Source organism: Ranitomeya imitator, chromosome 3 (genome assembly GCF_032444005.1).
Source record: "Ranitomeya imitator isolate aRanImi1 chromosome 3, aRanImi1.pri, whole genome shotgun sequence".
NCBI lineage: Eukaryota > Metazoa > Chordata > Amphibia > Anura > Dendrobatidae > Ranitomeya > Ranitomeya imitator.
Window position 1 is genome coordinate 478,774,931 of NC_091284.1, and position 18,589 is coordinate 478,793,519.

Below are 18,589 nucleotides of genomic sequence, written 5' to 3' on the forward strand. Positions count from 1 at the left end.
CAAAATTTTGGAAATTCCTCTTGTGGTTAGTGAGGTTTTGATTAAAATCTTATTTTTCAAAGGATGTGTTTTAATATATGCTGAGCACTGCATTTACACATACTCTATACGTAATGACTGATGCAGACACTTGCACTTTCAGGATTGGAGTGTCCCTTTATACATGACTCTGGAGTGCAGAATAAATTAAGTGAGCCAGTTTTCAATGTAAATCAACATTAGAATTAGAAAATCTAGCCATCTGAGCACCTTTGAAAGAGACATGGCAGGGCCAGTATTTCAAATACTGCCAATAATCTGTTATTGTGCCACAGTATTGAGTGTATACTGATAGGTGTGATTGAAGAAAAACATCTTTAGAAAGGTCATCCTATGGCTGTAACCAACTGGCAGAGGAGGATAGGTACATGAAAGGGTGAGCCTAACATCGAAACAAACCCAAAAATTTGATCCATACTAGTCATAAAAATGAATCACAACTGTTTTTATGAGTTGAAGCGGTGTAGAGCAACTTTTTTTCTACGGAGGAGGATTACTAAAATAGTTCTGTTGAAAAGCCAAACAAGCAAATTGCAGCACAATATTACAACTAGGCTCAAACTAACATGTCAGATTGCATAACAATGACTCACTTGGAAATAGGATGAATGGATCGCTGAGAAGTGGAAGAGACTTACATGAATCCAAAATTTGTCAACTGATCAGGCTGGTGTTGATATAGTTGTCGAGTGATCAGGCTAGTGTTGGTGGAGACAAAGACTGATTAGGATTGTGTTGATGGAGTAATGTCGTGGGAATGTTTTGTTGGGCCCTTTCATACCTACTGGATGAATCTTTAGGTAGTAAGGCTCACCTAAGCTAGTCGTCCAATTTCATGGCAACACTTCACCCTATGTCAAAAGGACACATGTTACACAAGTCATTTAGTAATGAATTTGATCCAGACACATGACAAGTTTTCCTTATTACCCTGACCTTTACTCTCCTTTCATCTCGATCCTATACAGCTACCGTAATCTGGGATTAGATAGAATGGTGTGGAGACACGATGCGTTAACAGGTACTCTAGTCCGCTGGCCTGAGACCAAGGCACATCCCCCTGAATGTCCGCTCTACTTTACCGTAGGCATAATACTGCTCAGACAACACAGGGTGAGGTTAAAACAGTGTGGTAATATTTTACTGAAACACAAAACAGAAAATAACACCTAGTGCAGTCCCAGCAAAATACCAGGGCCGACTAACCCAACTTGTGGCAAGCACAGAAAGGAGGTAACAACAAACTTAGGCTTACTGGGTTACTGAAACTAGATGTCTGGATAATTAAGAATAAATGTTGTGTTGTCACAAATGGGCTGCTCATGACAGTAAGTCCATCAAATTTGTGGAAACTGCGAGAATCTATCCTGTCTACATGGGCGAATATTTCTCAACAACTTTAAAACCAAGTGGACTCTATGTCACAATGAATTGCTGTGGTTCTGAAGGCCCCAGTTGCTACAAAACTCTATTAGATGAGGCTTTCTAATAAAGTTAGCATTCCTTTTTTTTCTACTTTTTACATGTTTTCTTGTTACATTGTTTAAATTGCAGCAAGCAGGTTGCTATAATATAGGGCAACCACATAAATTGATATATTCCCTGTGGCTTTCCAGTCCAGCCTTCAATATTATAGGAATAGACAGCTCAAAGATTTGTAGAAACATAAAGTTGATTGTGAAAATTCCCCACAGCCCTGTATCTTGTTATCAGACAGCTCCCAATACATTGCTAAAAGTATCGTGTGAACCAATCTGTTGTGGGCTGTCCAACAGTGAGGTAAATTACTGCTTATTTAAGGCATATTCCCTCCATTTCTACTTTCTAATCACCTTCACGCCTTCTCTTATCTTTCTCCAAACCTCAATGGGATGCTTTCATCATTTTCATACCAATCATTACTGTTGCTAAGCAATAAACGTACAGCCTGTGTCTGCCCTTTCCACCACGCGTATGATTAGCAGGCTTAAAGGAAAAGTTTGAGCTTTGAAATATTAAATTTTAGAAGGATAAAGGCAAACGCCATCAGGGAAATGTTGGTGCTGGCATAAAAGAAACCATACAGCTTGTGGTTTTAAAAGATCTTGCTGAGTGTAATAATAACACAAGTATATTCACAATCAATATCTGTTTTGTGCAGTATGAATTGTAGACACGGCACTAATGTTTTTCTTTTTGGAGATCCCATTTTCATGCAGTGATTTTCGTGTGTAGAGTCAGCATGCTTTATTCGGTTCAGCATATCAAACAGCAGCACTATAATTCTAAAAGCACTGACATGACAATACACTGTACACCAGTGTTCCCCAACTCCGGTCCTCAAGAGCCACCAACAGGTCATGTTTTCAGGATTTCCTTAGCATTGCACAGGTTATTGAATGCTTGCCTGTCCAGGTGATGCAATTATCACCTTTGCAATACTAAGGAAATCCTCAAAACAATGCCTGTTGCTGGCTCTTGAGACCGGAGTTGGGGAACACTGCTGTACACTATGGTTCTGGATTGAGTGCACCATATTACGCACTGTCATGTCTAGCAGTTAAGGTGTGCTTGAGTAGCTTAAAGGGGTTTACAGCAAAAAATATACTTATACTCTTATAATATACTCTGCTGCATTTGACACTCTTGATCACCAGCTCCTCCTCACTATGCTCCGCTCTATAGGCCTCAAGGACACAGCCCTCTCCTGGTTCTCCTCCTACCTCTCTGACCACTCCTTCACTGTATCCTTTGCCGGCTCCTCTTCCTCTCCTCGTCCCCTTACTATCGGGGTTCCACAGGGCTCATTCCTAGGCACCCTCCTTTTCTCTCTATACACTGCCCCTATTGGACAAACAATTAGCAGATTTGGGTTCCAGTATCATCTCTATGCTGACGACACCCAATTATACACTTCTTCCCCTGACATCGCCCCTACCCTAATTCAAAATGCCAAGGATTGTCTGTCTGCTGTCTCTAACATCATGTCCTCCCTCTATCTCAAACTAAATCTCTCCAAAACGGAGCTTCTTGTATTTCTCCCTTCTACTAACCTCACTCTACCCAACATCAAAATTACCCTGGAGGGTTCAACCATAACTCCCAAGCAGCATACCCGCTTTCTTGGAGTCATCACCGAACTTTCCTTTACTCCCTATATCCAATCACTCACTCGCTCTTGTCACCTGCATCTTAAAAACATGTCCAGAATCCGACCTTTTCTCACCTTTGAAACTGCTAAGACTCTTACTGTTGCTTTTATTCATTCTCGTCTGGACTACTGCAACTCTTTTCTGATCGGTCTCCCTCTTACCAAACTTTCTCCTCTCCAATCCATCTTGAATGCGGCAGCCAGGGTCATATTTCTGTCCAGCCGCTTCACCAATGCCTCCATCTCGTGCCAGTCATTACACCGGCTACCCATTCGCTACAGGGTCCAGTATAAACTCATGTCTCTCACCCACAAAGCTCTCCACAGTTCTGCACCGCCTTATATCTCCTCTCTTATCTCTGTCTATCGCCCTACACGTGCCCTCCATTCTACAAATGACCTAAGACTAACATCCCCTGTAATCCGAACCTCACACCTCCGTCTCCAAGACTCCTCTCGTGCTGTGTCAGCTCTCTGGAATGCACTTCCCCAGATGATCAGACTGATACCTAGCCCCGACCTATTCAAGCGCGCTTTGAAAACCTATCTCTTCAAACAAGCCTACCACATCAACTACTCAGTAAACTAACTTTGCCCTGTTCCCTCCTTCCAAATATTATCTGCATGTGAATCTGCACCCTACTATTAATCTGTCTCCTCACCCTCCATGCACATGATAACTGCACTTGATGCTTGACTCTTGCACTTAAACACACGGGCTGATGACCGGATCATGCAGCTTTATATGAAAATCCCTATTTATTATAATTGCCAGACCTGAAATAACAAGCACTTTTCACCTATTTTGTCCCCCCATTTCCTTGTAGATTGTAAGCTTGCAAGCAGGGACCTCCCCCCTAATGTCACTGTTTAAATTGTCTTAACTTGTATTGAATTTATTGTCTGTACATGTCCCCGCTTAATTGTAAAGTGCTGCGGAATATGTTGGCGCTATATAAATAAAAATTATTATTATTGTTACTTAAAAATTCATGTATATAACTTACTAATATACACTCTTCAACATTGAAATAACAATATCAAGGAGGAAAAGTCATGTAATCATGGAAAGCACAGGATCGAAAGACGTGATAGTGATATGCAAATGATGAAAAATGAAAACAAAATGTTATTTAGTTATACCATTTTGGGGTACATACTGTACAACATTTTGTCTTTTTATTGCATTTTTTTAAGGTGCGGCAACAAAAAAACTAAGTTTTTGACTTTTTAATTTTTTTGAATTTTTAGTTAATTATTTTATTTTGATAGATGAGACTTTTACATACACGGCCATACCAGATCTGTTCATTTTTTTATTTTTAAATTGGAAAAATGGTGGTTTGAATGTTTATATTTTTTAAACAACTACTATTTTGTTATATTTATTTTCCGTCCTTTGATCGCTTGTTCTACAGCTCTTGCAAAAATTAAGAGGCCACTGCAAAATGTTCAGTTTGTCTGATTTTTCTCTTTATAGGTATAATTTTGAGTAAAATGTATATTGTTCTTTTATTCTATAAACTTCTGACAACATGTCTCCGAATTTCCAAGCAATAAATTTTGTATTTTTTTCTGAAAAGGAGAAATGGTCAAAATTTAAAAAAAAACAGTGCTTTCAGACCTCAAGTAATGCAAAGAAAACAAGTTCATAATAATTTAAAAACAGCAATACTAATGTTTTAACTCAGGAAGAGTTCAGAAAGCAATATTTTGTGGAATAACCATGATTTTTAATCACATCTTTCATGCGTCTTGGCATGCTTTCCACCAGTCTTTCACACTGCTTCTGGTGCAAAAATGTAAGCAGTTCTTCTTTGTTTGATGGCTTGTGATTATCCATCATTCTCCTGATTACATTCCAGAGGTTTTCAGTGGGGTCCAGGTCTGGATATTGGGCTGCCCATGACAGGGTTTTGATGTGGTGGTCTCTTCATTTTTGCCAGAGCTGTAAATACAGTGATATTTTATTGCATAAAAAAAAAAGTGTAAATCAAACTCATGGTTTCAGGATATCATTGGTATTGCACAGATGATGGAATTACTATTAATGCATCAGAAATTGCCACAGGTTCTCTCAGGATATCCTGACAATGTGTCAGGAGCTATGAGGAGTTGGAGTTTTTGAAACACTAGTCTAAATAATGATCTCCTTTTGCTGGGCTACACAGGAGTAACAAGATGGTAATCATGGGGCCTTTAGTAGACCACCAGCTGCCATTGTAATCTATTGGTGCCCCACGATTACATAGGATGGTGGAAATAGGATTTTGTGCACAATAAACAGCAGCCACTGCAGTGATTGCAAGTTGCTGCTGTTGCTGCTGCTTCATGCAGACAATGGCTGTGTTACATGGTCTGCATCTGACGCATGTGGAGCGGGCTCAGCTTCTGAGTCTGCTCCACAAGTATAGAACCTAGTGGAGTATTCCCTGATTATGTTTTCTTAATAATTCATATGGAATATTGCTTTTGTATGAAATCAAAGTCAATCAATAGTATCAGTAGAACCCCATAAAAGAGTATGAGTAATGTTTTACGCATCCATGCACAAAGCTCTAATATGCTCAAGGGCTAAGTATTGTAGCTTGGATCTTGACAGCCTAATGACTCCTTATTTTGATATAGAAGATTTCATTTGCCATGCATGAATTCTGAATATAAATCTCTTTCTGAAATGTTATTTTTTGTTATTGTGCAGGTGTATTGAGGTCTTCTACATCTACTTCAATGCTGGTAAAGTGGAAGAACCTTATGTCAGTATCACCAAAAAGAGACAGCTGCCCAAAGAAGGCTGTACAGATGAAGTGGAGAAGGAAGTGGGCCAAGCTGAAAGAAAACTCTTTACACACAGATCTGCTTTCAGCCGAGCCTCCGTTATCCAAGCTTTCCTCGGATCAGCACCTCAACTGACTCTTCAGTTATACATAGCAATATTGCAACAAAATGTTTCAATATCACTGCGTAAGTAAACAGTTTATAGTCAGATCATTCCTTATACACTTCTCAAAATTTGCATTACAACACCAAATAAGAAAATTTGTAGAATTAAGAAATTCACAAGAACTGTAAAAATGTTAATGATATGCAAATGGTTAAAAAATGGAAACAATATTTTCATAACATCTCAGTTATTCAGTATCAAGAATTAAGGGCTGCACTCATAAATACACTCCTTGGCTGCTATTACCTAGGTTAATAATGGTTGTCTGAGGAATGTCTTACTACACTAAAGCCCTTGGGTGTACCAATCATCAAGATCCTCTGCTGGCAGCTCCCTTTGCAATTACTGACCAATAACGTCCAAGATGTGATCAATAAGAGATAACTCTGGAGACAATGTAGGCCGTGGTAGCACATCTATGGCATGCAGGCTGCTCTTCGTTGCATAAGCAACATGTGGCCTGGCTAGGTGTGTTGAAAAATGGCTCCTGGGACACTTTTACATTCCCTTACAAAGGCCTCTTTAATTTGTTGCCAATGTGGTATCCAGACTTATATCTGGCTATCATTGCAACCAAAACAAAAGTGGGACTCATCACTAAAAATTATAAACTTCCATTCCAGTCTTAATCTGCACCATGATAGTCTTTGAGAGCAGTGGGGTGAGGTCAGTGGACGTCTGGCTCAAACCCCAATGTTGTGCAAATGCTTTCTAATTAGGGATAAGGGGACCCTTGGAAGTTTCGGTTCTAGCACCCTACCCAAACTTTATTCCAAAGTTCATTTCTGGTATCAGAACTTTACCCGAACTTGAGCCAGAACCTGAATCCCATTGAAAACAATGAGGACCTGAACTTTTGAGCTGGAAAATTCTCTCTCTCGTTGCAGAATACTTTCCCTGGAACTCCGAACATTGCAAAGGACTTCCGGGAGAAGTCCGTATTCGGCATTTAGCACCAGACGCAAACTGTCCATTATGAACCCCCAAACTTCTAAGTTCGGGTTCGCTCATCTAATGATTTGTACATACCAAAGGAAAATTGGAATAACCATAAACCAACAGTAGAATTAAAACGAGAATATTTATTAGAACAAATTTATTAAAAATAGTTAACAAACAGTGTAACAGTATGTCAGAATAAGGAGGATTAACAGACAGAGATCCACAAAGCCAATCCAGAGTATCAATCAATGTATGGTATAATTGTATATACTAGACCTATACAACCAGTCACCATATGTAGTAAAAGGTCCAATACACATAGAATAAGACAAGAGCCTAGTTTACAGGTTGTAATGCTTATCCATAGTGAGGGAGGGAAGAGACTTGCTAGTACTGCGCCGATGCGCGTTTTGCGTACAGCTTTCTCAAGCGACACTGCCTCAAGCTGCTTTGGTGGTACATGTGCCTTGAAACTGCACCAACGGCACCTGAACCCTGACACCGCACTGGGGGTATCTTGTTACTGAAGTTGCACCTGCAGTATATGAACTTCAAGACTGCTACCTGAGCCTGAAGCCGCAAATATGGTACGTGAACCTCGACACTGCTCCCTGTGGTACCTGAGCCTGACTCCACTCCCTGCACTACCTATGTCTGAAGCCGCATCCATGGTACCTGAGCCTGACACCGCTCCCTGCGGTATCTGTGCCTGAAAACGCACTCACGGTACCTGAGCTGAGCCTGACACAGATCCCTGCAGTACCTGAGCCTGACACCGCTCCCTGCGGTACCTGAGCCTGAAGCCTCACCTGTGGTACCTGAACCCTGATACCACTCCTACGGCATCCATACCTGTAACCATTCCAACGGTACTTGAACCACCACCAGTGTCTGTTGTCATTAGTATTCCAGAGTCCTTACAGTTTAGGCCTGTTCCAGTATCTGAATCCTGACCCTCTCCGTGATCCAGAACCAGATCTGTCTGAACAGTGACCAAATCCGGTCCTGTCAGTGACTCTGAGTTTGTGTCTGCTCCTATTAGTGATCCACAACCTGTGCTGTCTGAACAGTGTCCAAATCTGGTCCTGTCAGTGACTCAGAGTCTATGTCCATTCTGCCCCTTGACCCAGAACCTGTCTGATCATTGATTGTGTTGTGCCAGTGACTCCGAGTCTGTGTCCGTGTCTGCTATCCTGACCCTTGGATTACACCATGGCCTGTGTAGTCTCCAGACTTTTCTCCAATCAAGCACATCTGGCACGTCATTGGTAAGCAATTAGAAAGAGAGCTGCCAGCAGTGGATTTTGATAATTCGCTTACAAAAGGGCATTCAGCATTCTAAAATAGTCCTCAGACAACCATTAATAGTATCATTGATAGCATACTGAGGTGTGAGTGCGTATATTTCTGTGTGTAACTCTCATGCTTAACACTGAATAAATTGGAATGTTTTGAAAATGTTCTTTCAATTTTGTCATCATTTGCAAATCATTATCATGTCTATTGATTGTGTGATTTTCATAATTCAATGACTTTTCCTTCTTTGTGTTGCATTTTCCGTTTTGTGAAGTATAGTATCATTGTGAGAAGATTCAATTCAATATTGTAAGAACAGAATAGTTGATACCTAATGGAAAATATATATGAAAATTGAATAGCCCAAATTCCTGGCTACAGTTGCCAGATAAATATGTATACTAAGAGTTTACATTTACCAGGTTCTTTAATGAGGTTATGTTGTCAGAAATAAATTTAATTTTTAATTCCATTATTTATTTTTTACTAAAATATACTGGCTAGAAAGTCAAAGCACTATAAATAGTCCATATAGACGGTAAAGCTGTAGGCTTAAACTCAACATGGCGACACATGGAGCCCCTGCACTTTTCTATGATAGATACATGGCTCCACCATGTGCTGCTGAATGGTACCTCTGTAAGGCACTATAATTCCCAGAAGTGCTTCTATAGGAGTAGGATACCTGTGCAATATGTCATGTAATGGAAAACCTATGTGTACCTTCATTTATATATTATATTTTTATATTTATCAATTATAATTGGTAAGATGTTACAGATTCATAACTCTGAATCAAACCACAACTACAGTGTATGCATGTTTCTTCAACTAAGTGCTTTTTATTATTTTACATAAGTTAGATAAGGCCCTGGACTTCTTCTAGGGGCTGAAAAGTATAAGTAGGATCTAGTGTAATATATGTGCATATCAGTGTTTATCTCCTTCACAGTCTATGGGAAGTAAAAATGTAAGTATGGTAAGCAGGCGCAACTGCTTGCTGTGTTCGAATGGTTAAAATAAAGGATCGCCACAACTGTGTGACCACTACTCTCTTATAAACAGGGTACATAGTCCCCCTGCTCTGTACATATACAGTTATTTCAGCAATATTTGGGCAGGCCATACTCACTCGGGTAATGCCCTTGTAAGGCAGGGGCATGACAAGGAGTTTTAGGGGAAAAGAGTAACTTCAACCTCCCCCCTGCTATCATTGTTCCTCCCTGGCTCCTATCTTGTGCACCAAGCACAGAAAGAAAATTGCATTGGTGAGATCAAACCAAATATTAATACGAGCACTGGATATCTTTAGCACTAGCACTTTATGTATTGTCTTGGTTGTTATATACATATATGTTGGCCCTTTTTTTAAGGTCCTAATTAAAAGTTATATTTTATTTAATTCCTTGCCTTGCTGAACTCTCCAGAAATATTTGGACAGTGACCGAATCTCTGCATGCCACTATTTGTTATGCAAAATTAAATAACTTAGATGTAATTGTAGAGTGTAGGCTTTCAAGATTAATTAGAGGTGTTGAACAAAAATATCCTGTGAAACGTTTAGGAATTTTTCTACTATTTTTATACGTCATTTCAGGGGCTCAAAAGTAATTGGACAAACTAACTTTACCATAAATATGATGTTCATTTTTAATACTTTGTAGAGGATCCTTTTCAGGGAATCACTGCCTGATGTCTGAAAGCCATGGATGTCACCAAATGCTGTGTTTTCTTCTTCGTGATGCTTTGCTAGGCCTTTACTTCAGCTGACTCCAGTTGTTGCTTGTTTGTGGGTCTTGCTACCTTACGTCTTGTCAGCATGTGAAATGCATGTTCCATGGGGTTAAAATCTGATGATTAATTTGGCTAATGCAGAATATTCCACTTTTTTGCCTTTAAAAAAATCTTGGGCTGATATCGCAGTATGTTTTATGTCATTGTTCATCTTTACTGTGAAGAGCTGTCCAATCAACCTTGCTGAATTTGGTTGAATCTGTGTAGAAAGCATAGCCCTGTACACTTCACAGTTCATCCGGCTGCTACTATCTTCAGTCACATCATCAATAAACACTAGTGACCCAGTGCCATTCAAAGCCATGCATTCCCATGCCATCACACTGCCTCCACCATGTTTTACAGAGGATGTGGTGTGCTCTGGATCATGAGCCATTCCAAGCCTTCTCCATACTTTCTTCTTCCTATCATTCTGGTACAAGTTGATCTTAGTTTCATCTGTTTAAAGAATGGTTTTCCAGAACTGGGCTAGCTTTTTTAGTCTAATCTGACCTTTGTATTTTTAAGGCTAATTAATGGTTTGCACCTTTTTGTGAACGCTCTGTATTTTCTCTCGTGAAGTCTTCCCTTTAAACTGGTGTCCCACTTGCAACTGCAATGCGAGAAACTCATGCGAGTCTCTCGCCTCAATACCCAGCACCGCCAACAGCACTCGAGGCCGGAGTGTGCAGCTGCATATATTTCTATGCGGCAGTGCCTGGTATCGAGGCGAGAGACTCGCACAAGTTTCTCCCATTGCAGTTGCAAGTGGGACACCGGCCTTATGGTAGACTTAGATATTTCCTGGAGAGTGTTCTTCACTTGGGTGGATGTTGTGGAGTTTTTCTTCACCATAGAAGGGATTCTGCACTCAACCACCACTGTTGTCTTCCGTGGACTTCCAGGCCTTTTTAAGTTCCCAAGCTCACCAGTGCGCTCTTTTTTTGCAGTATGTACCAAACTGTTGATGTGGCTACTAAGCTGGTCTGTTTCTCTACCATTGAGTGCTCACTTGACAACATGGTGTGAGTCCATAGCCACAGATTCCAAATGCAAATAGAATCAGCTCCAGAACTTTCACTTGCCTAATTGATGATGGATTAACGAGAGAATAGTCCATGCTGCCCATTAAAGATCTTTTCGATAATTGTCCAATTACTTTTTTGAGTTATAAAAAGAGGCAGCTACACAGTACAGAGTTGTAATTCATAAACCCTTGCTCCAATTAGCATGTACCCTCAAATTAAAGCTGAGAGTCTGCACTTTAACCCCTTCATGACATGGCAATTTTTTTTCATTTTAGTTTTTTTTCCTCCCCATCTTTCAAGAGCCATAACTTTTTTTTATTTTCCATCTATATAGCCGTATGAGCGCTTGTTTTTTTGCAGGATGAGTTGTACTTTTGAATGACACCATTCATTTTACTACATAGTGTACTGGAAAACGGGAAAAAAAAATCAGAGTAAAATTGCATAAAAAATGCAATTCCACAATTGTTTTTTTATTTACCATGTTCACTATACTATTTTTGTAAAAATAAAAAGAATTTGCTTTTGTCGCCATTTTTTGAAACCCGTAACATTTTTATTTTCCAGGATCTTTTTTCTTGTTACCCCGTTTACCGAACTGATTAATTTACATTATATATTTGACAAATGGGACTTTTATGAATGCAGCAATACCAAATATGTGTATTTTTATTTTTAGTATTTGTTCTACCGTACTTTAAATGGGTCAAAACTTGTGAATTTGTTTTTTTTTTCATTTTTAAAAACATTTTTTTCACTTGTTACAGTATTTGTTAGCCCCCTTATGTTTAGTTTGTGCTATACATAGCGCTGCTATGTATAGAGAAAATCAGGATCTCCTATGAACATCAGTCACAGGCTTACTTTCGTAGGAGGATCGTAATGACAGGCACAGGTTATCCGCAGATCCCTGACTGTCATTAAAACCCATCACGTCACAGACGCACTGATGGGCGCGTGGAATGATGCGTTCCCCTGCGGGCTCATGTTGAATGCAGCTGTCAGAGATTCCGCTCTACCCACACCTGTTAAAGCAGACCTGGGCAAGATGCGGCCCGCGGGCCACATCCGGCCCGCGGGCCACATCCGGCCCGCCTGACGATTGTGAACGGCCCGCCGATCCCGGCACCGCTCGGCCAGCTGCCAGAGACAGTGCAGCTGCTGCGCGTCGCTGGTTCCCCTTCCCTTCAGCCACTCCAGCGCCTGCGCCTCTGCGCCCTGCATTCAATCCCCCTGTCCGCTGAGAGGCGCTGACCGCCGCTGGCACTTCCGCATCAGGGAAGCGCCAGCAGCGGGTGACGTCACTCAGCGTGACACAGGCTGCGGCGCTGCTCCGTTCCGCCGGACGCCGGTGTTCTGTGTGGCACTGCGGCTGTACTGAGGTCACCGGTGGTCGGTGGTAAGTGCTCCATGCTGCGGGGACCGGGTGATGGAGCTGCCTGGCACCTGCCTGTCTGCCTGCATGCATGATAGGAGGGGGAGGGAGCAGTGGCCAGCCCTGGGGGGAATGCGGATGGGGGCAGCACAAACAGGACAGTATGGGGCTTTGGGGCACAATTATCAGGAGTAAGGACAGTATGATGGGGGCACATGTGACAAATCAGGACAGTATGGGCCCCATACTGTCCTGATTTGTCACTATGGGGGCACAAGTGACAAATCAGGACAGTATGGGCCCCATACTGTCCTGATTTGTCACTTGTGCTCCCATACTGTCCTGATTTGTCACATGTGCCCCCATCATACTGTCCTGATTTGTCACTTGTGCCCCCATACTGTCTTGATTTGTCACTTGTTCCCCCATACTGTCCTGATTTGTCACTTGTGCCCCCATATTATATTAGTCCGGCCCTCTAAACCATCCAAATTTCTCATGCGGCCCCATGGCAAAATTAATTGCCCACCCCTGTGTTAAAGGGACACTGTCACCTGAATTTGGAGGGAACAATCTTCAGCCATGGAGGCGGGGTTTTTGGGTTTTTGATTCACCCTTTCCTTACCCGCTGGCTGCATGCTGGCTGCAATATTGGATTGAAGTTCATTCTCTGTCCTCCATAGTACATGCCTGCGCAAGGCAAGATTGCCTTGTGCAGGCATGTACTACAGAGGACAGAGAATGAACTTCAATCCAATATTGCAGCCAGCATGCAGCCAGCGGGTAAGGAAAGGGTGAATCAAAAACCCCAAAACCCCGCCTCCATGGCTGAAGATTGTTCCCTCCAAATTCAGGTGACAGTGTCCCTTTAAGGGCACATGATGTCTGATTAAATCAGCCATCATGTGTAGGGAAATATGCGAGCAAGCCTGCATCAAAGGCAGGGACACAGCATGTGACGTAAATGTGTATCATGTCATGAAGGGGTTAAGCCTATATTGATTAGGTAAAACTGTATATTGAATATGTTTTGGTAACCATCTAAAATGACAAAACTTGTGTCACTGTCCTAATATTTCTGGACGTAACTAAATGTGGGTTCCCGGAGTACAAATTTTTCCCATGAAATGTTTACTCCTATTCCATAATATGGCATAATTGTATGTAATAGAAAGTGCTGATGTTCACACACAGAAAAAAAGTAAATTTAAGTTTCAACAATGTTAGCGTCTATAGGATGATGGATAGTAGCATTGTGAACTCTTTTCTTTTTAACTGTGTATTGTACTCACTTCACAGTATGCAATTGGAAGTGCAGAGCCTAGGGTATCAGTGAGAGATACACAACTGTTATGAAAGGCAATTCAGTATCACAATGGACATGGAGGTCAGAGCACATACAGTGATCTGACAATAACCCAAAATAATAGAACGAGCTCTGAGACGTGGGAACTCTGCAGACCGCAATCCCTAATCCTCTCCAAACAACACTAGAGGCAGCCGTGGATTGCGCCTAACTCTGCCTATGCAACTCGGCACAGCCTGAGAAACTAACTAGCCTGAAGATAGAAAATAAGCCTACCTTGCCTCAGAGAAATACCCCAAAGGAAAAGGCAGCCCCCCACATATAATGACTGTGAGTTAAGATGAAAAAACAAACGTAGGGATGAAATAGATTCAGCAAAGTGAGACCCGACTTTCTTAACAGAGCGAGGATAGGAAAGATAACTTTGCGGTCTACACAAAACCCTAAAGAAAACCACGCAAAGGGGGCAAAAAGACCCTCCGTACCGAACTAACGGCACGGAGGTACACCCTTTGCGTCCCAGAGCTTCCAGCAAAACAAATAGACAAGCTGGACAGAAAAAATAGCAAACAAATAGCAAAGAAGAACTTAGCTATGCAGAGCAGCAGGCCACAGGAATGATCCAGGGAAAAACAAGTCCAACACTGGAACATTGACAGGAAGCATGGATCAAAGCATTAGGTGGAGTTAAGTAGAGAAGCACCTAACGACCTCACCAGATCACCTGAGGGAGGAAACTCAGAAGCCGCAGTACCACTTTCCTCCACAAACGGAAGCTCCCAGAGAGAATCAGCCGAAGTACCACTTGTGACCACAGGAGGGAGCTCTGCCACAGAATTCACAACACACAACTGCCAGGTGTACAGTTAGAGTCATACATTTATATGCACTTAGGTTGAAGTCATTAAAACTCACTTATACCCTTCAAGAATTCCAGGTCAGAAAGCTCACAGAAAACAGGAATTTATTCAGCAATAGGTATTAGGCAGATGATTTCATTTATAGTTCACTTTACAAAGAATATTCTTTGTCAAACGTTTACGTACACCATGTTGACCATGCCTTCAAATAGCTTAGAATATTACAGGAGATGTCATTAGTATAAAAGGTTCTAATTGACATCATTTGAGTTGCACATGTGACAGTATTTTAATGCTTACATTCAAGTCCTTCTTGACTCATTGATTGACCATATGGGAAAATCAATATAAATCAGACAAGTCATGTGAAAAAGAATTGTGGACCTCCACAAGTCTGGTACATCCTTGGGGACAATTTCTAAACACCTGAAGTTACTATGGTCATCTGTTCTAACGTTAATATGCAAGTTTAAACACCATAGGAACCACATAGCCATCATGCTATTCAAGATGCTGACATGTTTTGTCTCCTAAAGGTGGATGTACTTTTCTACAAAAAATACAAATCCATCCAAGAACAAAAGCAAAAGACTATGTGAAGGTGCTGATGGAAACAGGTACAAAAGTATCTATATCAACAGTGAAAAGTATCCTACATTGATGTGACTTGAAAGACTCTCAGCAAAAAAGCTGCTGCTCCATATCTGCCACAAAAAGTCAGATTAAAGTTTTCAACTTTACATGGAGATAACAATCTTGCGCTTTGCAGGAATGTCCCCTGTTCTGATGATGGAACTGTTGTCCATTATTTTGTATAGAGGAAAGAACATCATACCAACTGTGAAACGTGGGGTTGGCCGTTTTATGTTGTGATTGTGAATTGCTGCATGAGGGACTGGTGCACGTCACCATATAACTGGCATTATGAAGAAGGAAAATTATGTGGAGATATTGAAACAACATTTCAAGACATCGTCCAAGAAGTAAAAGCTTGGGTGCAAATGAACCCAAGCATACTTCTAAAATTGTGGCAAAATGACTAGATGAAAACAAAGTGAAGGTAACACAGGAGCCATCACAAAAGTGTGAGATCAAGAAGACCTACAAACCTGACCAGTCAGGATGAACTGGTCAAAATGCCACCAGCTTATTGTGAGAAGCTTGAGGAAGGCTCTCCGAAACATTTGACCAAATTACCGTAATCAATTAATAGGCAATGCATGTAAACTTCTAAGTCACTAGGAATTTGATGAAATTCCTGAACTATAATTGTGATCCTAGCTGACCAAATAGATGGAATGTGTAGTGGGATTGTGAAAAACTGAGTGAAAATGAATGTACCTAAGGTGTAAGTAAAATTATGACCTCAACTGTAGGTTTTAACAAAGTAGTTGAACCAACTGTACATCCTTTCTCCACATATAACAAGGGTCGACTGGAATAAAACGATACAATAACCTTTTCCAATGTTCTTCGCTTACGGAATCTTCACTATTCTGATGGAACTTGTCTTCACATTTGTATTCTATGTCATCATCATAGAGTAGCATAAGGGAACATAGATAACTAATGGTGGGGAACAGGCAGAGAATCGGTAAGGTAACTTTATGGAAAATATTTTTGTTTTACAATTTTATGCACATTGATTGAAAATATACGTGTACATCATTTGCACATTCTGATTCATAAAACTATAAATCTGAACAATTTCTCATAATATTAATCCTAAATCTTATAATTGCAGGCATCTTCATGTGCATTTCTTTGCTGTCCATTGTGTATGGGGCATTGCGGTGCAACATCTTGGCCATTAAAATCAAGTATGACGACTATGATATAAGTATTAGAGCGGCTGCCTATCTGGTCATATTCCTGTGGAGGAGCTTTGAGATTGCCACAAGAGTCATTGTACTGGTCCTTTTCAGCTCAGTGCTTCAGATATGGATCCTGCCTGTGGTGCTATCGAACTTTCTTGTTTTTTTCTTTTATCCATGGATTCTTTTTTGGCAGAGTAAATCTCCTTTTCCTGAAAACATAGAAAAAGCCTTGTCAAGGGTTGGTACTACCATAGTGCTCTGCTTTCTCACCTTTCTTTATGCTGGCATAAACATATTTTGCTGGTCAGCAGTTCAACTCAAGCTAAATGATCCGGACCTAATCAATAAATCTCAAAACTGGTACCGCATGGCAGTGTACTATATGGTGAGATTTATTGAAAATGCTGCCCTCCTGCTGCTATGGTATATATACAGAACAGATGTCTACATGTATGTATGTGCCCCTTTGCTTGTACTGCAGTTACTGATCGTCTATTGTATGGCAGTGCTGTTCATGCTTGTATTTTACCAGTTTTGCCATCCTTGTAAGAAACTTTTCTCTTCAAGCATTTCCCAGGGACTTCTATCCTGCTTCAAATTCTTGTGCTACCTCTGCATACCATCAAAAGCCCCAAACAAGGGGGATAAGTTTGGGGCCAAATTATCAAATAGTTCTGACATCAGTGAACACATGAAGGCAGTGGATTCTCAGAATGGCAATACCCACCTGGAAGTATCTGCCAGTGCATAGAAGTGAACCTGACTGAGGTCTACTTGTAATAAAGCCATCGTACAACCATGTGTAGGATGGCTGTATATGATCTGCCAGCTTCCAAGCATGTACAGAATTTTATGTAATTTATGTTATACAAAATGCATCATTTTGCTTTTACCGGTGATGGATATCGTTATGATTGAAATATGCAAATCTAATGATAAGCTAAAGATAATGCTTCAGGAGTAAGTCGGTATTCACACATCATAATGAATAGAATATTTAGTTCGAAGATTCAAACAGCAACATGAAAAGGAAAATTTACCTCTTTATGGACTTGTGCAGGCGACCGTATATTCCGTCCTAGTGCGATCCAATAAAATATCGGATCACAATCGGACCAATATTATTCTGTAGAGTCATGCATATGTCCAACCTTTTCTGTCCGTGGAAAAAAATCACAGGTTGCACTATTTGCATCAGATATTCGGATCACTCTTGGCCATGCAAGTCAATGAGTCCGTTAAAAACATCAGACTGCACTCAAATAACATCCGAGAGTGGTGCGATTTTCACTGACAGTATAGAGAAGATGGCGTCATATTTTTTCCACCTTCTCTACTTCCCCAAAAAATTGTTTAAAACCGTGATCAAATTCTGATCAAACTTTGATCAGAGTGTGATCAAAGTGTGATTAGCATAGTCTGCCCAATTCTCTTCGATGAGAAAAAATGTGGTGGTGTAACCCTAGTGTACGAAGCATGAATAATGGGGATGTTCCTATTCATGATTGACTGATGGTAAACACTCTCAACCTGTTCAGAAAGAAGTCTGCTGCAGCTGAGGTGTGGAAATGTGAAGCAGCCAAACTACCAGATAATATACACCACTGCTGCTGAAGAAACTTCTTTTAACACTGCGGTCACATTTGCGTATTAATGGTATGTGTTCTGGAGGACTGTGGATTTTTCCGCAGCGGATTTGGAAAAACCGCAGTGCAAAACTGCGGTTTCTACTGCAGATTCCGCTGCAGCCTTACACCTGCAGTTTTCTATTGGAGCAGGTGTAAAACCGCAGCGGAATCCGCACAAAGAATTGACTTGCTGCGTAATATAAACCGCTGCGTTTTTTCCGCAGCATGTGCACTGCGGATTTCGTTTCCCATAGGTTAACATGGTACTGTAAACGCATTGGAAACTGCTGCGGATCCACAGCAAAATCCGCAGTGTGTGCACATACCCTTAAAATCTGTCCCTTTCTCATCCAGGGAGTGAGACTTTTTTTCTCACTTGTCATCCCTGTATTGTCTATATGAAATTGTTTTTTTTTTGCTTAGCAGCTATTAATCATTTACAGGATCATTT

The 18,589-nt window shown here is 40.9% G+C and overlaps 1 protein-coding gene across 1 annotated transcript in view; it reads left to right on the forward strand.

Moving 5' to 3' along the window:
• Positions 1-17,328, forward strand: part of XK (X-linked Kx blood group antigen, Kell and VPS13A binding protein) — a 31,282-nt gene extending 13,954 nt beyond the window's left edge. Inside the window, exons 2-3 of the mRNA XM_069757542.1 lie at positions 5,871-6,133; positions 16,438-17,328. Of these exons, the coding sequence (XP_069613643.1) occupies positions 5,871-6,133; positions 16,438-17,261 (1,087 nt within the window). The 3' untranslated portion in view covers positions 17,262-17,328. The remainder of the gene's footprint in view (positions 1-5,870; positions 6,134-16,437) is intronic.
• Positions 17,329-18,589: the final 1,261 nt, after the last annotated feature.